The sequence below is a fragment of the Tachyglossus aculeatus genome, chromosome 8, assembly GCF_015852505.1.
Source record: "Tachyglossus aculeatus isolate mTacAcu1 chromosome 8, mTacAcu1.pri, whole genome shotgun sequence".
NCBI classification, from domain to species: Eukaryota; Metazoa; Chordata; class Mammalia; order Monotremata; family Tachyglossidae; genus Tachyglossus; species Tachyglossus aculeatus.
Window position 1 is genome coordinate 38,047,272 of NC_052073.1, and position 21,760 is coordinate 38,069,031.

General features: G+C 48.0%; 1 protein-coding gene across 2 annotated transcripts in view; it reads right to left on the minus strand.

The window, feature by feature from the left end:
* LOC119931531 (myosin-1-like) overlaps positions 1 to 21,760 on the minus strand; it is a 67,958-nt gene that overhangs the window by 44,321 nt on the left and 1,877 nt on the right. Inside the window, exons 2-19 of one of the 2 annotated variants that reach the window (XM_038750285.1) lie at positions 20,880 to 21,023; positions 20,595 to 20,751; positions 18,604 to 18,631; positions 18,396 to 18,504; positions 18,205 to 18,297; positions 18,005 to 18,068; positions 15,139 to 15,237; positions 13,809 to 13,912; positions 13,590 to 13,728; positions 11,588 to 11,706; positions 8,704 to 8,853; positions 6,933 to 7,103; positions 6,530 to 6,839; positions 6,309 to 6,376; positions 3,018 to 3,105; positions 2,799 to 2,916; positions 614 to 737; positions 384 to 520 (exon numbers count right to left, since the gene is read on the minus strand). In XM_038750285.1, coding sequence (XP_038606213.1) covers positions 384 to 520; positions 614 to 737; positions 2,799 to 2,916; positions 3,018 to 3,105; positions 6,309 to 6,376; positions 6,530 to 6,839; positions 6,933 to 7,103; positions 8,704 to 8,853; positions 11,588 to 11,706; positions 13,590 to 13,728; positions 13,809 to 13,912; positions 15,139 to 15,237; positions 18,005 to 18,068; positions 18,205 to 18,297; positions 18,396 to 18,504; positions 18,604 to 18,631; positions 20,595 to 20,751; positions 20,880 to 21,023 — 2,222 coding nt within the window. Of the gene's footprint in view, positions 1 to 383; positions 521 to 613; positions 738 to 2,798; positions 2,917 to 3,017; positions 3,106 to 6,308; positions 6,378 to 6,524; positions 6,840 to 6,932; positions 7,104 to 8,703; positions 8,854 to 11,587; positions 11,707 to 13,589; positions 13,729 to 13,808; positions 13,913 to 15,138; positions 15,238 to 18,004; positions 18,069 to 18,204; positions 18,298 to 18,395; positions 18,505 to 18,603; positions 18,632 to 20,594; positions 20,752 to 20,879; positions 21,024 to 21,760 lie in introns of both variants that reach the window. The other variant, XM_038750286.1, reaches the window with a different exon arrangement.

Below are 21,760 nucleotides of genomic sequence, written 5' to 3' on the forward strand. Positions count from 1 at the left end.
TTTGGAGTCAGAGGTCATGGGTTCCGATCCCGGCTCCGCCAACTGTCAGCTGGATGACTTTGGGCAAGTCACTTCACTTCTCTGGGCCTCAGTTCCCTCATCTGTCAAATGGGGATTAAGACTGTGACCCCCCCGTGGGACAACCTGATCACCTTGTAACCCCTCTAATAATAATAATAATGGCATTTATTAAGCACTTACTATGTGCAAAGCGCCGGGAAGGTTACAAGGTGATCAAGTTGTCCCACGGGGGGCTTACAGTCTTAATCCCCATTTTACAGATACCTGGTCATGTTGTATCCCCCCAGCGCTTAGAACAGTGCTTTGCACATCGTAAGCGCTTAACAAATGCTATCATCATCATCATCACAACGGACCCTTACCTCCTCTCCACCATCTTCTTGTATTCCTCTCTCATGAGGAAGCCGCGACACCGGGCCTGGGTGCGAGTTATCAGCTGGGCCAACTTTTCGTCTCGCATCTCCTCCAGGAGACCCAGGAGTCCGGCTTTGAAGAACACCTGGATGAGGGGAGAAGAGGAGCACGATCACTTCCCGTCTTCCGCCGGGAATCCGGCCCGAAGGGCCCGGGGAGGACCGAGTCGGACCGGTACCTTGGTGTGGCCGAACTTATACTGCGTGTGGTCGATGTCGATGGACCCGAGGAGCTTCTCCGAGGCCTTCTTGCTGTCGATGAACTGCCCCTCCGGGATGGCGCTCGCATTCAAGACCTTGTATCTGGCCGAGGAAAGAGATCCGGGTGAAATCGCTACGGCGCCTCAATCGGGGGGCGTCTACTGATGGTACTAGTAATAATAATAATGATGATTATGGTATTTTTGAAGCGTTTATCGTTCTCCGGCCACTGGACTAAACTCTGGGGCGGATACAAGCTAAGCGGGTTGGACCTACCTCCACTATATGTTGCCAACTTGGACTTCCCAAGCGCTCAGTACAGTGCTCTGCACACAGTAGGCGCTCAATAAATACGATTGAGTGAATGACCTAGTCCCTGTCATTCATTCGTCCATTCAATCATATTTATTGAGCTTTAGAGAAGCAGCGTGGCTCAGTGGAAAGAGCCCGGGCTTTGGAGTCAGAGGTCATGGGTTCTAATCCCGGCTCTGCCACCCATCAGCTGGGTGACTTTGGGCAAGTCACTTCACTTCTCTGGGCCTCAGTGACCTCATCTGGAAAATGGGGATTAAGACTGTTAGCCCCCCGTGGGACAACCTGATCACCTTGTAACCTCCCCAGCGCTTAGAACAGTGCTTTGTATATAGTAAGCGCTTAATAAATGCCATTATTATTAATAATCATGATGATTATGGTATTTGTGAAGCCGTTTATCATTCTCCGGTCACTGGACTAAACTCTGGGGCGGATACAAGCTAAGCAGGTTGGACCTAGTTCCTATCATTCATTCATCCATTCAATCGTATTTATTGAGCGCTTACTGTGTGCAGAGTACTGGACTACGCTTGGGAAGTACAAATCGGCAACAGATAGCTGTGGTCCCTACCCAATGAGCTTGGAGCTCGCAGTCTTAATCCTCACTTGACAGAGGAGGGGACTGAGGTGCAGAGAAGTGAAGTGACTTGCCCAAGGTTACACAGAAGACAATGGAGAAGCAGCATGGCTCAGTGGAAAGAGCCCGGGCTTTGGAGTCACAGGTCATGGGTTCAAGTCCTGGCTCCGCCACTTGTCAGCTGTGTGACTTTGGGCAACTCACTTCACTTCTCTGGGCCTCAGTGACCTCATCTGGAAAATGGGGTTTTAGACTGGGGATCCCCACATGGGACAACCTGATGACCTTGTAACCTCCCCAGCGCTTAGAACAGTGCTTTGCACATAGTAAGTGCTTAATAAATGCCATTATTATTATTATTATTATTATTACAGGGCTCTGCACACAGTAAGCACTCAATGAATACCATTGATTAATTGATTGTTCTCTGGACTGTGAGCTCACTGTGGGCAGGCAATGTGTCAGTTTGTTGTATTGTACCCTCCCAAGGGCTTAGAACAGTGCTCTGCACACAGTAAGCGCTCAATAAGTACGATTGATTGATTGATGATACAATTTGATGGTTTCCGGAGGGGAAATCTAGGAGGTTGGTTGATATCTCCTCCAGAGACCTGAGAAGATGTCTGCACTTGGGGTATTAGTGAGCTCAGTACAATCAATCAATCGTATTTATTGAGCACTTACTGTGTGCAGAGCACTGTACTAAGCGCTTAAGTACAGGAGAAGCAGCGTAGCCTGGTGGTTAGAGCAACGGGCCCAGGACCTGGTTTCTCATCCCGGCTCCGCCACGTGTCCGCTGTGTGACCTTGGGCAACTCACTTCCCTCCTCTGTGCCTCAGTTCCCTCATCTGGAAATTGGGGATGAAGACCGTGAGCCCCATGTGGGACGAAACCGTGTCCAACCCAATGACCTTGTATCTCTCCCAGAAGCTTGGAACGGTGCCTGGAGCATAGTAAGCGCTTAACAAATACCGCAATTATGATTATTACTGCCAACCAACCCGCAAGGTGAGGAAGAACCCAACTGGCGGGAAAAGTAAGCCATTATTTTGTTAGTATGTTTTATTTTGTTAGTATGTTTGGTTTTGTTCTCTGTCTCCCCCTTTTAGACCGTGAGCCCACTGTTGGGTAGGGACTGCCTCTATATGTTGCCAATTTGTACTTCCCAAGCGCTTAGTACAGTGCTCTGCACATAGTAAGCGCTCAATAAATACGATTGATGATGATGATGATGATCTTTTCAGGAGAAAATAAGAATGAGAGAGCCTGACCTCTGCTTAAAATCTCCATAAAGGATCCTGCTGGGGAACCCCTTCCGGCAGATGCGGATGCCTTCGAGCACCCCGTTACAGCGCAGCTGGTGAAGGACGAGCGCGTGCTCCATGGCCCCTGTGGACGGACACCCCACGAGTGAGCCCCTCGAACCCGGGGCACGGAGTGGAAACCCCGGGGCCCGCCGGGCCAACCGAGGCCTACGCTTCCCTCCTTACCGGGCGTTTTAGTCTCGTTGGGGATGATGCAGCGCACAAAGTGAGGGTGAGTGCTCCTCAGGTTGGTCATCAGCTTGTTCAGATTCTCCTAGAAAACCACACGGGAAGGTTTGGTGAAAAGGTGCCAGTATCTGGAGTATATAATCATAATAATGATGGCATTTATTAAGCGCTTACTATGTGCTTTGCACATAGTAAGCGCTTAATAAATGCCATCATTACACTGTTCTAAGCGCTGGCGCGGTACAAGGTAATCAGGTTGTCCTATGGAGAAGCAGCGTGGCTCAGTGGACGGGCTTGGGAGTCAGAGGTCAGGGGTTCGAATCCCTGCTCCGCCAACCGTCGGCTGTGTGACTTTGGGCAAGTCACTTCACTTCTTTGTGCCTCAGTTACCTCGTCTGTAAAATGGGGATTAAAACTGTGAGCCCCCTGTGAGACAACCTGATCACCTTGTAACCTCCCCAGCGCTTAGAACAGTGCTTGGCACACAGTAAGTGCTTAATAAATGCCATTATTATTATTATTATTACAACCTGATTAACTTGTATTCCTCCCCGCCCCACCAGTGCTTAGAACATAGTAAGCGCTTAACAAAATGCCATCATTATTATTATTGTTAGTGCCTGGCACAGAGTAAAACCTTAGAAAATACCACAATTATTAGAGAAGCAGTGTGGCGCAGCAGTGGGAAGAGCCCGGGCTTGGGAGCCAGAGGCCATGGGTTCTAATCCCACCCCCGCCACTTGTCAGCTGTGTGACTTTGGGCAAGTCACTTCACTTCTCTGGGCCTCAGTTACCTCATCTGTAAAATGGGGATTAAGACTGTGAGCCCCTCGTGGGACAACCTGATCACCTTGTAACCCCCCAGCACTTAGAACAGTGCTTGGCACATAGTAAGCGCTTAATAAATGCCATCATTATTATTACTATTATCATTATTGTTATTATCATTCATTCATTCATTCAATAGTATTTATTGAGCATTTACTGTGTGCAGAGCACTGGACTAAGTGCTTGGGAAGTCCAAGTTGGCAACATATAAAGACGATCCCTACCCAACGTTGGGCTCCCAGTCGAGAAGGGGGAGACAGAGAACAAAACAAAACATATTAACAAAATAAAATAAATAAATAAAAATCATCATTATATTATTGTATATTATTATCATTATAATTCAGGACACGGACTGTGTCCAGCCTGATAAACTTGTATCCGCTCCAGCACTTACTACAGTGCCTGGACCGTAGTAACTGCTTAACAATGACTATAAAAAACCCAAAAAAGAACAAACAAACAACAAAATCCTCTCAGGGTCTAGGAAAGCCAGTGATAATCCTAAAGGGCCTGATTTCCCTATCATTCCTCGGATAACTGGGCATATTGTTTGACAACGCGTCTGGTGGAAACCCAGTTTTCCCCTCCATAAAATGGGGATTTAATGCCTTTTCTCCCCCTCCTCTAGACTGGGACCCCCATGTTGGACGGGGACTGTGTCCCACCTGACTGACTTGCATCTTCCCCGACGCTTAGTATAGTGCTTGGCACAAAATTACCTCCTTCCCCTCCCCACATCACCTGTATATATGTATACATTTGTACGTATTTATTACTCTATTTATTGTATTTGTACCTATTTATTCTATTTATTTTGTTAATATGTTTGGTTTTGTTGTCTGTCTCCCCCTTCTAGACCGTAAGCATGCTGTTGGGTAGGGACCGTATCTAGATGTTGCCAACTTGGACTTCCCAAGCGCTTAGTACAGTGCTCTGCACACAGTAAGCGCTCAATAAATACGATTGAATGAATGAATAACAAATATATTATATTGTATATTATATTGTATTATATTATATACATTACATATAATTACATTAACAAATATAATGATAATAATAATAATCCTGCCCCATCTCCCTGAGTAAAAGCAGTGTGGCTTAGTGGATAGAGCCTGGTCCTGGGAAGCAGAAGGCCCTGGGTTCTAATTCCAGCTCTGCCCCGTGTCTGCTGGGTGACTTCATTCGTTCAATCGTATTTATTGAGCGCTTACTGTGTGCAGAGCACTGTACTAAGTGCTTGGGAAGTACAAGTTGGCAACATCTAGAGACAGTCCCTACCCAACAGTGGGCTCACAGTCTAGAAGACTTTGGCCAAGTCACTTCACTTCTTTCCGACTCAGATACCTCATCTGGAAAATTAAGACCGAGAGCCCTTTTTGGGACAGGAACTGTGTCCAACACGATGAACTTGGAACTATCCCAGAGCTTAGAAGAGTGCTTGGTACATAATAAGTGTTTAACAATTACCATTATGATTATTATTATTATTTTTACGGTCGGGAGAAGGCAAGCGTGAGTTTATTTTTACGGTGGGAGAAGGCAAGCATGAGTCTTTGAGCAGTTGACAGAGGTGAGAGTGTACAAACGCACCCCCCCATTCATTCATTCATTCATTCAATCGTATTTACTGAGTGCTTACTGTGTGCAGAGCACTGTACTAAGCACCTGGGAAGTACAAGTCGGCAACATATAGAGACGGTCCCTACCCAACAGCGGGCTCACAGTCTAGAAGAAAAGGCCCCCCACAAAAGGCACCCAGAAAGATCAAGCGCTTAGTACAGTGCTCTGCGCACAGTAAGCGCTCAATAAATTCATTCATTCATTCATTCAATAGTATTTATTGAGAGACGGTCCCACCCAACAGTGGGCTCACAGTCTAGAAGGGGGAGACAGAGAACAAAATAAAACGTATTAACAAAATAAAATAAATAGAATAAATATGTACAAGTAAAATAAATAAATAGAGTAATAAATATGTTCAAACATATATACAGGTATATACACATAATACGATTGAATAAATGAATCAAGGGAACAAAGATGAAACCATTTCCTCAGAGCAGACTCGTGAGAAGGAAGCTGACAGGAAACAGGTTTTCGTTCACACCGCTTTTCTAATAATAATAATAATAATAATAATAATAATAATAATAATAATAATGGTATTTGTTAAGTGCTTACTATGTGCAAAGCACTGTTCTAAGCGCTGGGGGGGATACAAGGTGATGAGGTTGTCCCATGTGGGGCTCACAATCTTAGTCCCCATTTTACAGATGAGGGAACTGAGGTCCAGAGAAGTGAAGTGACTCGCCCAAAGTCACACAGCTGACAAGGGGCGGAGCCGGGATTTGAACCCATGACCTCCGACTCCAAAGCCGGATAACCTTTTTCTGATTAACTTATTACCCGCTCCTAAGCCCCGCAGCCCTGCTTAAAGAGAAACCCAGAAATTACCCTGAAAAGGGCCGACACCGTCTGGAAGGAAGAACCCTTCTTCTTAGCGGACTTCTTTGCTCCGCCGTCTGAGCGGAAAAGGAAATGTGAGCAGTGAGTAGGGCGTCCGGGAGAGGGAGAATTCCCCAAGCGCTTAGTACATCGCCAAGCGCTACTACAAAATAAGCGCCCGATAAATGCGATCGAATGGTTGGATGAGCATGGGGTTTGGGGGAAATTACCGGCTTCGGCTGCGGCGTAGGCTGAGAAGAGATAGGCCAGGGTCTTCATGGATGATTTCTGATACAGGCCCACGACGGTCTCGTTGAGGGGGTCCTTGTTCTTGTCCAGCCAGCCCGCGATGTTGTAGTCCACGGTGCCGGCGTAGTGGACCAGGGAGAAGTGGGCCTCGGCCTTGCCCTTGGCCGCCTTGGGCTTCTGGAAGTTGTTGGACTTGCCCAGGTGCTGGTCGTAGAGCTTGTTCTTGAAGGAGGTGTCCGTGGCCTTGGGGAACATGCACTCCTCCTCCAGGATGGAGAAGATGCCCATCGGCTGCGGGGAGAAGAGAGCCGGTCGGCGGGGCGGGGCGGGCGGGGGACGGGGGGAGAGGGCGGGCCCGCCGAGCGGCCGGCCGGCCGGACCCACCTTCTCGATGAGCTCGATGCATGCGGCCAGGTCCATGCCGAAGTCGATGAACTCCCACTCGATGCCCTCCTTCTTGTACTCCTCCTGCTCCAGCACGAACATGTGGTGGTTGAAGAACTGCTGCAGCTTCTCGTTGGTGAAGTTGATGCACAGCTGCTCCAGGCTGTTGAACTGTCAAAGGCCCGAGAAGCGGGGAAGGGGGATAATAATGATGATGATGATGGCATTTATTGAGCGCTTACTATGGGCAAAGCACCATTCTAAGCACTGGGGAGGTTACAAGCCCACTGTTGGGTAGGGACTGTCTCTATATGTTGCCAATTTGTACTTCCCAAGCGCTTAGTACAGTGCTCTGCACACAGTAAGCGCTCAATAAATACGATTGATGATGATGATGATACAAGGTGATCAGGTTGTCCCAGATGAGGTCGCTGAGGCACAGAGATGCTAAGTGACTTGCCCAAAGTCACACAGCTAATTGGCGGAGCTGGGATTTGAACCCGTGAACTCTGACTCCAAAGCCCGGGCTCTTTCCACTGAGCCACGCTGCTTCTCACTGAGCCATGATGTCGGGGGGAGCCGGAGATGGAGTCGTGTCCTCGGAGGAGGGGCGGGGGCTAGGTGGTCCGCGGCTGAATCGGGGCATGGTTAGCCCTGACAAACGCAGAAGCGGCGTGGCGTAACGGATAGAGCACGGGCCTGGGAAGGAGTCTAATCCTGGCTCTGCCACTTGTCTGCTGTGGGACCTCGGACAAGTCATTTCACTCCTCTGTGCCTCAGTTCCCTCATCTGTAAAATGGGGATTAAGACCGTGAGCCCTATGTGAGACAGGGACCGTGACTGCACCGCTTAGCTCAGATTTACCCCGGTGCTTAGAACAGCGTTTGACATATAGGAAGGGCTTAACAAATACCATCATCACCATCATTAGATACTGATAATAATAATAATAATAATAATAATAATGATGGCATTTATTAAGCACTTACTATGTGCACTGGGGAGTTTACAAGGTGACCCACGTGGGGCTCACAGTCTTAATCCCCATTTTACAGATGAGGTAACTGAAGCACAGAGAAGTTAAGTGACTTGTCCAAAGTCACACAGCTAAGTGGCAGAGCCAGTATTAGAACCCCCGACCTCTTACTCCCAAGCCCGGGCTGTTTCCACTGAGCCACGCTGCTTCTCTAAGCATTTACTATGTGCAAAGCACTCTTCTAATTGCTGGGGTGGTTACAATCAATCAATCAATCAATCGTATTTATTGAGCGCTTACTATGTGCAGAGCACTGTACTAAGCGCTTAGTTACAAGGAGATTATATTGTCCCACGTGGGGCTCACAGTCTTAATCCCCATTTTACAGATGAGGTAACTGAGGCCCAGAGAAGTTAAGTGACTTGCCCAGAGTCACACAGCTGACAAGTGGCAGAGCCGGGATTTCTGTTTTTCCCTAAGATTCGACAGCGAATGAATTCACTACCGGACTTCTTTCGGGGAAGGACTCGAAGGAATCCTTACTGTGAGCCCACTGTTGGGTAGGGACCGTCTCTATATGTTGCCAACTTGGACTTCCCAAGCGCTCAGTCCAGTGCTCTGCACACAGTAAGCGCTCAATAAATACGATTGAGTGAATGAATGAAATGACAGTGCCATTCTCAAACAATCCTCGGTGGTCATTTCTTCTTGTGAATGGATCATGATGTTTTGAGTGTGAATTATACCCCAGACCCTCCCTCCCCCTGGCCCCCTTCCCGGTGTCGGCCGGCTCACGTCGAAGATCTCGAAGCCGGCGATGTCCAGGACTCCGATGAAGTACTGCCGGGGCTGCTTGGTGTCCAGCTGCTGGTTGATGCGGGCCACCATCCACAGGAACATCTTCTCGTAGACGGCCTTGGCCAGGGCGCCCACCGCGTTGTACACCTGAAGAGGAAAAGGGACGATCCTGGCATTCTTGAAGGAAACCAGAGTCTCTCTGAATTCATTCATTCATTCATTCAATCGTATTTATTGAGCGCTTACTGTGTGCAGAGCACTGTACTAAGCGCTTGGGAAGTACAAGTTGGCAACAGATAGAGACGGTCCCTACCCGACAGCGGGCTCACAGTCTAGAAGGGGGAGACGGACAACAAAACAAAACATATTAACCAAATGAAATAAATAGAATAAATGGGTACAAATGAAAGACACTAATAAATATGTACAAACATATATATGTATATGCGTATGTATACATATTCATTCAATCGTATTGAGCACTTACTATGTGCAGAGCACTGTACTAAGCACTTGGGAAGTCCAGGTTGGTAACATATAGAGACGGTCCCTACCCAACAGTGGGTTACATCTATCTATCTATCTATCTATCTATCTATCTATCTATCTATGTATCTATCTCTATCTATCTATCTATCTATCTCCATCTATCTATCTATCTATCTAGGTATAGATATATAGATAAAAAGATATATAGATATATCTATATAGATACATAGATAAAAGGATATGTAGATATATAGATATATAGATATATATCTATATAGCTATATACATATAGATAGATATATATCTATATAGATATATATAGATGTAGATATCCTTACTGAATCTACCTCTGTGTCTGCCTCTGTTTCCCCTTGTCTCTGTCTGTCTCTGTGTGTTTCTGTCTCTCTTTGTCTCTGTCTCGCAGTCAGTGTCTGTCTCTGTCTCTACCTTTGTGTCTCTGTGTCTGCCTCTGCCTCCGGCAGTTTGGGTCTGTCTCTGTCTCAGTTTGTCTCTGTATTTCTGTGTCCGTCTCTGTTCTGTCTCAGTCTGTGTCCATGAGCCCGTTGTCGGGAAGGGACCGTCTCTTATATGTTGCCGACTTGTACTTCCCAAGCGCTTAGTCCAGTGCTCTGCACACAGTCAGCGCTCAATAAATACGATTGAATGAATGAGTATTTAGAGAAGCAGCGTGGCTCAGTGGAAAGAGCCCGGGCTTTGGAGTCAGAAGTCAATCAATCAATCAATCGTATTTATTGAGCACTTACTGGGTGCAGAGCACTGTACTAAGCGCTTGGGAAGTACAAGTTGGCAACATATAGAGACAGTCCCTACCCAACAGTGGGCTCACAGTCATGGGTTTGAATCCCGGCTCCGCCACATGTCTGCTATGGGACCTTGGGCGAGTCACTTCACTTCTCGGAGCCTCAGTTCCCTCATCTGTCAAATGGGGATGAAGACTGTGAGCCCCACGTGGGACAACCTGATCACCTTGTATCCCCCCCAGCGCTTAGAACAGTGCTTTGCACATAGTAAATGCTTAACAAATGCCATCATTATTATTCTATTCTATTCTATTCTATTCTATTCTAAGTATACAATTATATAATCATCATAATAAAATAATAACAAATATTATATAATATGTGTAATAAGTATGGAATTTAAGCACTTACTATGTACAGGCACCGTACTAAGTGCTGGGGTGGATACAAGCAAATTGGTTGGACATGGTCCCTGTCCCGCATAAGGCTCATTTACCAAATGAAGTCACTGAGGCACAGAGAAGTGATATGACCTGCCCAAGGCCACATAGCAGACAAGTAGCGGACCCAGCATTAGAATCCATGACCTGTTTTTTCTTAATGGCATTTATTAAGCACTTACTATGTGCCAAGCACTGTTCTAAGCTCTGGGGAGGTTACAAGACGATCTGGTTGCCCCACGTGGGGCTCACGGTCTTAATCCCCATTTTCCAGATGAGGGAACTGAGGCACAGAGAAGTTAAGTGACTTATCCAAAGGCACACAGCTAAGTGGCGGAGTCGGGATTTGAACTCATGACCTCTGACTCCAAAGCCCAGGCTCTTTCCACTGAGCCACACTGCTTCCCCCTTCCCCTTCCCTGCCCTCCACAAGCAGGATGGCCTAGTGGCTAGAACCCTGGCTTGGGAGTCAGAAGGACCTGGGTCCTAATCCCAGCTCTGCCAGTTCCTTTCTGGGTGACCTTGGGCAAGTCATTTCACTTCTCTGGGCCTCAGTTCCCTCATCTGGAAAATGGGGATTGAGGTTGTAAGCCCTATATGGAACAGGGATTGTGTCCAATATAATAATAATAATAATGGTATTTGTTAAGCGCTTACTCTGTGCCAAGCACTGTTCTAAGCGCTGGGGTAGATACAAGGTGATCAGGTTGTCCCACGTGGGGCTCACAGTCTTAATCCCCATTTTACAGATGAGGTCACTGAGGCACAGAGAAGTTAAGTGACTTGCCCAAAGTCACACAGCTGACATGTGGTGGAGCCGGGATTAGAACCCATGACCTTTGACTCCCAAGCCTATGCTCTTTCCACTAAGCCACGCTACTTCTCCAATACGTATTGCCAATTTGGACTTCCCAAGCGCTTAGTACAGTGCTCTACACACAAGCGCTTAATAAATACGAATGAATGAATTAGCTTGTATCTATTCCAAGTAATCATTCGCATTTGAGTGCTTACTATGTGCACTGTAATAATAATAATGGTATTTGTTAAGCTGTACTAAGTACTTAGGAGAGCACAATACAACAGAATTAGCAAACAGTACAGTGCCTTAACAGATACTATAAAACAAAAAAAAAAACAAAAGAAGTTTACAGGCTAGAGGGGTTCCGGTCCCCGGAAGGGAAAGTTTACCTGCTGAACGGTCTGGCCTTTGGTGACGTATTCGTTGCCGACTTTCACCCTTGGGTAGCACAGAGCCTTGAGCAGGTCGGCTGAGTTTAGATTTTGCAAGTAGGCTGCTTTGTCGGCAACTGGGGAGGCGGAGGGAGAGTTACAGTGTATAATAATAATAATGATGGCATTTGTTAAGCACTTACTATGTGCAAAGCACTGTTCTAAGCTCTGGGGGAGATACGAGGTGATGAGGTTGTCCCACGGGGGGCTCACAGTCTTAATCCCCATTTTAAGGATGAAGTAACTGAGGCTCAGAGAAGTGAAGTGACTTGCCCAAAGTCACACAGCCGACAAGTGGCGGAGCCGGCATAAGAACCCATGACCTCTGACTCCCAAGCCCGGGCTCTTTCCACGGAGCCACGCTGCTTCTCTGGCGCTTAGTACGGTGCTGGGCACGTCGTAAGCGTTTAACAACGACCACCATTTTTATTATTGTTGTTGTTGCGGTCATTATTGCAGAAGGGTTTCGGGCCACAGAAACCTAGTTCCGCCTCAGTCACTTGAGCCACGATGCTCCCAGCAGGGGACGGGGTGGTTAGTCCAAATTGTGGAACCCCCGCAGATCCCTCCTTGAATTCGGGATCTCTCGCTCTGGTCACCTCGGAAATACAAGCTCAAGGATGCTCACGCTCTAAAACATTCTGCATCAGCCTCCTCTCCGATCTCCCCTCCTCCTGTCTCTCCCCGCTTCAATCCATACTTTACGCCACTGCCCAGGTCGTCTTTGTGCAGAAACGCTCTGGTCATGTTACTCCCCTCCTCAAAAATCTCCAGTGGCTGCCAATCAACCTATGCATCAGGCAAAAACTCCTCACTCTGGGCTTCAAGGCTGTCCATCCATCCCCTGGCCCCCTCCTACCTCCCCTCCCTTCTGTCCTTCTCCATCACAGCCCGCACCCTCCGCTCCTCTGCCGCCGCTCACCTCCTCACTGGGCCTCGTCCTCGCCCATCCCGCCGTCGACCCCCGGCCCACGTCCTCCCTCTGGCCCGGAATGCCCTCCCTCCACACATCCGCCAAGCTCGCTCTCTTCCTCCCTTCAAAGCCCCACTGAAATCTCACCTCCTCCAGGAGGCCTTCCCACACTCAGCCCCCTCCTCCCCCTCCCCATCCCCGCCACCTTACCTCCTTCCCCTCCCCTCAGCCCCTGTATGTATGTATATATGTTTGTAATAATAATAATAATAATGATGGCATTTATTAAGCACTTACTATGTGCAAAGCACTGTTCTAAGTGCTGGGGAGGTTACAAGGTGATCAGCTTGCCCCACAGGGGGCTCACAGTCTTAATCCCCATTTTACAGATGAGGTCACTGAGGCCCAGAGAAGTGAAGTGACTTGCCCAAAGTCACACAGCTGACAAGTGGTGGAGTTGGGATTTGAACCCACGACCTCTGACTCCAAAGCCCATGCTCTTTCCACTGAGCCACGTTATTACTCTATTTATTTTATTTGTACATATTTATTCTATTTATTTTATTTTGTTAATATGTTTTGTTCTCTGTCTCCCCCTTCTAGACTGTGAGCACACGGTTGGGTAGGGACCATCTCTATATGCTCCCAGCTTGTACTTCCCAAGAGCTTAGTCCAGTGCTCTGCACACAGTAGGCGCTCCATAAATACAATTGAATGAATGAATGAATGAAATGAATATGTTTGCACAGATTTATTACCCTATTTATTTTACTTGTGCATATTTACTATTCAATTTATTTTGTTAATGATGTGCATTTAGCTTTAATTCAATTTATCTGATGACTTGACACCCGTCCACATGTTCTGTTTTGTCGTCCCTCTCCCCCTTCTAGGCCGTGAGCCCACTGTTGGGTAGGGACCGTCTCTCTATGTTGCCAACTTGGACTTCCCAAGCGCTCAGTACAGTGCTCTGCACACAGTAAGCGCTCAATAAATACGGCTGAATGAATGAACGACTTCACCATCGGAAGCCAAGACGGCCGCTACCTTCGGTGCCGTCCGGCTCGGCCTGCTCTTCCCGCTGCCTTTGCTTGAACTTCATGTTTCCATAATGCATCACGGCCCCCGTCAGCTTGTAAATGGCCACCTTTTCCTCAGAAGTGAAGCCCAGGATATCGATGGCGCTCTGGAGATAGAGATAACGTGGGCGAAACACCGGGGAGAGACGCGATCGGGGCCTCACGGACCGTGGTGGGGGCTACTCACGTCGGTGGCCATCAGCTCCTCTTGGTCATCGATGCTGGCGACCGAGATCTCCCCCTGACTGACAAAGGCGTAGTCGTACGGGTTGGTGGTGATCAGGAGCATCTCTGAGGGCAGAAACAGGGTCCACAGGGAGTTAATAATAATAATAATGGCATTTATTAAGCTCTTACTATGTGCAAAGCACTGTTCTAAGCACTGGGGAGGTTACAAGGTGATCAGGTTGTCCCACGGGGGGCTCACAGTCTTAATCCCCATTTTACAGATTCATTCATTCGATCGTATTTATTGAGCACTTACTGTGTGCACAGCACTGGACTAAGCACTTGGAAAGTACAATCCAGGTAACTAATACAGAGAAGTGAAGTGCCTTGCCCAAAGTCACACAGCTGACAATTGGCGGAGCTGGGATTTGAACCCATGACCTCTGACTCCAAAGCCCGGGCTCTTTCCACTGAGCCACGCTGTGACCTCTGACTCCAAAGCCTGGGCTCTTTCCACTGAGCCACGCTGAGTTAATAATAATAATAATAATGATGGCACTTATTAAGCGCTTACTATGTGCAAAGCACTGTTCTAAGTGCTGGGGAGGTGACAAGGTTATCAGGTTGTCCCCCGGGGGGCTCACAGTTTTAATCCCCATTTTACAGATGAGGGAACTGAAGCACAGAGAAGTGAAGTGACTTGCCCAAAGTCACACAGCTGAAAATTGGCGGAGCTGGGATTTGAACCCATGACCTCTGACTCCAAAGCCCGGGCTCTTTCAAGTGAGCCACGCTGAGTTAATCAAAATCATAATAATAATGATGATGGCATTTATTAAGCGCTTACTATGTGCAAAGCACTGTTCTAAGCACTGGGGAGGTGACAAGGTGATTAGGTTATCCCCCGGGGGGCTCACAGTTTTAATCCCCATTTTAAAGATGAGGGAACTGAGGCACAGAGAAGTTAAGTGACTTGCCCAAAGTCACACAGCTGACAGTTGGCGGAGCCAGGATTTGAACCCATGACCTCTGACTCCAAAGCCTGGCCTGTTTCCACTGTGCTACGCTGCTTCTCTCATGAGTTACTTCATGAACAGCAGGATGCAGTCCCTAAATGCTATTAGCCTCGAACAGATACGTTTCAGAAGGGAGTTGTCTGAATTTGTCTCGCTCCGTTCCTCCATGGGGTCACGGTCTTTCGGATTTGAAGAGGGAGGGATTCCAGGCCCGAGGCAGGATGAAGGGGAGAGGTTAGTGGTGAGATAGATGAGCGCAGAAAACAGCGAGAAGATCGGTGTTAAGGGGGTGAAGCGTGTGGGCTGGGTTGCAGTAAGAGAGAACATACTTACCAATTAATTCCGGCTTTTTGTTGGATGTGACCTGATAAAAGATGTGGTAGCTACGTTCAGCCTTCAGCTGGAAAGTAACTCTTGACTTCTCAAGCAGATCTGAAATAGCAAAGTCAGGGTGATTTGGAAAAAGGGAAATGTGGGAAAGACATGCAAATTGGTATATGTTTAGAAAATGAATGGATCGGGATGGACAGGAACCAAAAGTCCCCAAGTCTCCAAATCTCTCTGAATTCCTCTATTCTACTAATCAGGCCTGATTAGTGCTACTACTTTTTCAAGTGCTTACTACGTGCCAGCCACTGAATTAAGCCCTGGGGTAGATAAAGGATCATCAAGTTGGACACAGTCTCTGTCCCATGTGGGGCTCACAATCTTGACTCCCTTTTTCATGGTATTTGTTAAGTGCTTACTATGTGCCAGCCACTGAATTAAGCCCTGGGGTAGATAAAAGATCATCAGGTTGGATGCAGTCCCTGTCCCATGTGGGGCTCACAATCTTGACTCCTTTTTGCATGGTATTTAAGTGCTTACTACGTGCCAGGCACTGAATTAAGCCCTGGGGTAGATAAAAGATCATCAGCTTGGGCACAGTCCCTGTCCCATGTGGGGCTCACAATCTTGACTCCTTTTTTCATGCTATTTGTTAAGTGCTTACTACGTGCCAGCCACTGAATTAAGCCCTGGGGTAGATAAAAGATCATCAGGTTGGACGCAGTCCCTATCCCACGTGGGGCTCACAATCTTGACTCCTTTTTTCATTGTATTTGTTAAGTGCTTACTATGTGCCAGCCACTGAATTGAGCCCTGGGGTAGATAAAAGATCTTCAGGTTGGACACAGTTCCTGTCCCATGTGGTGCTCACAGTCTTGACTCCCTTTTACATGGTATTTGTTAAGTGCTTACTACATGCCAGGCACTGAATTAAGCCCTGGGGTAGATAAAAGATCTTCAGGTTGGACACAGTTCCTGTCCCATGTGGTGCTCACAGTCTTGACTCCCTTTTTCATGGTATTTGTTAAGTGCTTACTACGTGCCAGGCACTGAATTAAGCCCTGGGGTAGATAAAAGATCTTCAGGTTGGACGCAGTCCCTATCCCATGTGGGGCTCACAATCTTGACTCCTTTTTTCATGGTATTTGTTAAGCGCTTACTATGTGCCAGCCACTGAATTAAGCCCTGGGGTAGATAAAAGATCTTCAGGTTGGACACAGTTCCTGTCCCATGTGGGGCTCACAGTCTTGACTCCCTTTTTCATGGTATTCGTTAAGTGCTTACTACATGCCAGGCACTGAATTAAGCCCTGGGGTAGATACAAGATCATCAGAGAAGCAGCGTGGCTCAATGGAAAGAGCATGGGCTTTGGAGTCAGAGGTCATGGGTTCAAATTCTGGCTCTTCCAACTGTCAGCTGTGTGACTTTGGGCAAGTCACTTCACTTCTCTGGGCCTCAGTTCCCTCATCTGTAAAATGGGGATGAAGACTGTGAGCCCCCTGCGGGACAACCTGATCACCTTGTAACCTCCCCAGTGCTTAGAACAGTGGTTTGCACATAGTAAGCACTTAATAAATGCCATCATCATCATCATTATTATTATTATTATCACCACCATCAAAAATATCAGCATCAACATCACCATTGTCATCGATATCAGTCAATTGTATTTATTAATAATAATTATAATGATGGTATTTTTAAGCACTTACTATGTGCCAAGCACTGTTCTAAGTGCTGGGATAGATACAAGGTTATCAGAGTGTCCCACGTGGGGCTCACAGTCTTCATTCCTATTTGACAGATTAGAAACTTGAGGCACGGCGAAGTGAAGTGACTGGCCCAAAGTCACACAGCTGACAACTTAACTTCTCTGTGCCTCAGTTACCTCATCTGTAAAATGGGGATTAAGATTCTGAGCCCCACGTGGGACAAACCTGATCATCTTGTATCTCCCCAGAGATGAGAACAGTGCTTGGCACATAGTAAGCATTTAACAAATACTATTATTATTAAGTGGTGGAGCCAGGTTTAGAACTCGTTCATTCATTCATTCATTCATTCAATCGTATTTATTGAGCGCTTACTGTGTGCAGAGCACTGTACTAAGCGCTTGGGTAGTACAAAGTGGCAACATATAGAGACGGTCCCTACCCAACAATGGGCTCACGACCTCTGACTCCCAAGCCCGGGCTCTTTCCACTAAGCCACGCTTCTTCTCGAGAGCTTACTGTGAGAGTTTATTGAGAGCTTATTTATTGAGAGCTTACCATGTGCGGAGCACTGCACTAAGCACTTGGGAGAATATAATATCACGCTATAACAGACATATTCCCTGCCCACAACAAGTTGACAGTCTAGAGGGAATCAGCGTCAATATCCCCATCTTCATCAAGACCATCCCTTCTAGACTGTGAGCCCACTGTCTGGTACGGACCGTCTCTATATGTTTCCAACTTGGACTTCCCAAGCGCTTAGTACAGTGCTCTGCACACAGTAAGCGCTCAATAAACACGATTGAATGAATGAATGAATGAATGACCATCCACACTGCCACCAGAATCACCTTCACCTCCACCACCTCCGGGCCTTCTTGAGGCCCCACAACACGTGGAGCACTGGTCCTACCTCTTTCTACCAAGATTCATTCATTCAATCGTATCTATTGAGCGCTTACTGTGTGCCAAACACTGTACTAAGCGCTTGGGAAGTCCAAGTCGGCAACATCTAGAGACGGTCCCTACCCAACAACGGGCTCAGAGTCTAGAAGGGGGAGACAGACAGCAAAATAAAACATGTGGATGGGTTTCAAGACATCAGAACAAATCAAGATGCCCTCCCCTGTTCTAGAGTTTTGTCACCGGCGACTTACACGTTTCAATATCCGCCGAAGCCAGTTTCCCCGTGGTGCCAAAGTGGATCCTGATGAATTTGCCCTGAAAAGGGAAATGATGATCCTCATTCGGACGCGGAGGCTGCGACTGGGAATTAGGTAGGGTCCTTTCCCCGAGAAGTCAGTGCCGTCACACTCGGGGGGCGGGAATGAGGGGTCCCCACATTCCCCGGACTTACGAAACGCGAAGAGTTGTCATTCCTCACGGTCTTGGCGTTGCCAAAGGCCTCTAGCAGCGGGTTGGCGCTGATGATCTGGTCTTCGAGGGTGCCCTGGAAAGAGGCAGATGAGGAGGGTCAGAGCGAGCGCTTTGGACGCCCCCGGGAAGATGGGGGCTGCAATCCTACCCTCCAAAAGGGGTAAGTTTCACCTGATTTTTCCCCGGCTCCTCCTTCTTCTTCTCCCCAGTGACCGCAATTGTTGCGAAGTACTGGATGACCCGTTTGGTGTTCACAGTCTTCCCGGCCCCGGATTCTCCGCTGCCGGACCCAAACAGGAGGAGAAGGTCAGATCTCCCAGCGTGGCCTCCGATTCTGCCGTTCGAAACCGGCGCGAATCAGAACGTGAAATCTACGTACGTGATCAAGATAGACTGGTTCTCTCGGTCTGTCGGAGAGAAGAAGGTGACAACAAAGAAATGGTTGGAACGAAATCAGGCCTTGGTAAATGAAAAGGGTGCCATTTGTGGTGAGGTGTGTGTGTGTGAGAAAGGAGAGACAGTGCTAAACTGTCAGCTCCTTGTGGGCAGGAATTGTGTCTACCAACTCTATTGTAATAATAACAATAATAATGCGTGGCTCAACGGAAAAAGCACGGGCTTTGGAGTCAGAGGTCGTGGGTTCAAATTCCGGCTCTGCCAATTGTCAGCGGTGTGACTCTGGGCAAATCACTTAACTTCTCTGTGCCCCAGTTATCTGTAAAATGGGGATTAAGACTGTGAGCCCTCTGTGGGACAATCTGATAATCTTGTAACCTCCCCAGCACTTAGAACAGTGCTTTGCACATAGTAAGCGCTTAATAAATGCCATAATTATTATTATAATGGTATTTGTTAAGTGCTTACTATGTGCTGAGCACTGTTCTAAGCACTGGAATAGATACAAGGTTAACAGGTTGTCCCACGTTGGGCTCACAATCTTAATCCCCATTTTACAGGTGAGGGAACTGAGGCCCAGAGAAGTGAAGTGGCTTGCCCAAAGTCACACAGCGGACAAGTGGAGCCGGGATTCGAACCCACGACCTCCGACTCCCAAGCCCGCGCTCTTTCCACTAAGCCACGCTGCTTCTCGTACTAGACTAGACTTGTACTAGACTCCCTCAAACGCTTAGTACAGTGTTAATTGCCCTACCCACAAGTGTAGAACCTACCCTAGTGCGTTTGCCCAGAGGAACTACCATTATTATCATTTGCTCTCTCTGTACCTCAGTTTCTTCGGCTGTAAAATGGGGGAAAATACCTTGTTCATTTGTTTTATGGAATTTGATAAGTGGTTACTATGTTTGACACTGCTCAAAGCGCTGGGATAGGTACAGGTTTATTAGGTTGGACACAGTCCCTATCCCTCATGGGGCTCAGAGCCTAAGTAGCCCTGTCTTTCCTTCCTCTGAGGGTCTGATACTGTGTCCCTGTAGGACAGGAATTATTCATTCATTCATTCAATCGTATTTATTGAGCGCTTACTGTGTGCAGAGCACTGTACTAAGATTATGCCCAATCTGGTTACCTTGATCTAGCCCAGTGCTTTTTGTTTGGCATTTATTAAGCACTTACTATGTGCAAAGCACTGTTCTAAGAGCTGGGGAGGATACAAGGCGATCAGGTTGCCCCACGTGGGGCTCACAGTCTTCATCCCCATTTTGCTAATGAGGTAACTGAGGCACAGAGAAGTGAAGTGGCTTGCCCAAAGTCACAGCTGACAAGTGGCGGAGCTGGGATTTGAACTCATGACTTCTGACTCCAAAGCCCAGGCTCTTTCCACTAAGCCACGCTGCTTCCCCACTTGGCCCATAGTGAGTGCTCCCAAATGCCATTGCAATGGCAGCGAGGTCTAGTGGAAATAGAACCGAGCTGAGAGTCAGGAGACTGTTTGGAGTGCTGGATAATAATAATAATAATAATAATAATGGCATTTATTAAGCATTTACTATGTGCAAAGCACTGTACTAAGTGCTGGGGAGGTTACAAGGTGATCAGGTTGCCCCAGGTGGGGCTCACAATCTTAATCTCCATTTTACAGATAAGGGAACTGAGGCACAGAGAAGTGAAGTGACTTGGCCAAAGTCACACAGCTGACAAGTGGCGGAGCAGGGATTTGAACCCATGACCTCTGACTCCAAAGCCCGGGCTCTTTCCACTAAGCCATGCTGCTTCCCCACTTGGCCCATAGTGAGTGCTCATGAATGCCATCACTAGGGCAGCGAGGTCTAGTGGAAATAGAACCGAGCTGAGAGTCAGGAGACTGTTTGGACTACTGGATTGGCCACTGGCCTGGGCTGGGTGACCTTGGGCAAGTCACTTAGCCTCTCGGGGCCTCGGTGTCACCATCTGTAAAATGGGGGGGCTACTCACCAGTGAGCATGAACTGGTAGGCGTTGTCGGAGATGGAGAAGATGTGGGGTGGGGCCTCCTGACGCTTCTTGCCTCGGTAGGCCGCGACCACCTCCGTGTTGTACACCGGCAGCCACTTGTAGGGGTTGACGGTGACGCAGAAGAGGCCCGAGTACGTCTGCGGGAAGGAGGGGAAAGGGACAACCGGGGTTCCCGGGGATTCCCGATCCCATCCCTCTCCCCTCCGCCCCACGGAGGGGTCCGCGTCCCCGAGGCGGAGGGGGCTCCCGGCCGGGCCGGACTCACGTAGATCATCCAGGCGGCGTAGCGCTCTTTGAGGTTGTAGAGCACGGCGGGCTCGTGCAGGTGGGTCATCATGGCCATGTCCTCGATCTTGTCGTACTTGGGCGGGTTCATGGGGAAGACCTGGTCATCTCTCACCGTCAGCGTCTGATCGGGGAATCAATCAATCAATCAGTCATATTTATTGAGCACTTACTGTGTGCAGAGCACTGGACTAAGCGCTTGGGAAGTACAAGTTGGCAACATATAGTGACAGTCCCTACCCAACAGTGGGCTCACAGTCTAGTAGACAGCTCAGCTCAGTGCGGGGCGGGGAACGTTTCTAGCCACTCTGTTACACCGGCCTCTCTGGAACGCTTCGTTCAGTGCTCTGCACACGGTCATCACTCAGTAAATAATGATAATAATAATAATAATAATAATAATGTTGGTATTTGTTAAGCGCTTACTATGTGCAAAGCACTGTTCTAAGCGCTGGGGTAGGTACAAGGTAATCAGGTTGTCCCACGAGGGGCTCACAGTCTTCATCCCCATTTTACAGATGAGGGAACTGAGGCCAAGAGAAGTGAACTGACTTGCCCAACGTCACACAACTGACAAGTGGCGGAGCCGGGATTTGAACCCATGACCTCTGACTCCAAAGCCCGGGCTCTTTCCACTGAGCCACTCTGCTTCCCCGTTAACGGTAGATACCACCGTTGACGATGACGAGCCTCTCGACGGGGCAGAGAGAAGCTTGGGTAAGGGGCGTTCAGTAGGTCTAGACTAATTTCAGCTCTCTGTGGGCAGGGAATTCATTCATTCATTCATTCATTCGATCATATTTATTGAGCGCTTACTGTGTGCAGAGCACTGGACTAAGCGCTTGGGAAGAACAAGTTGGC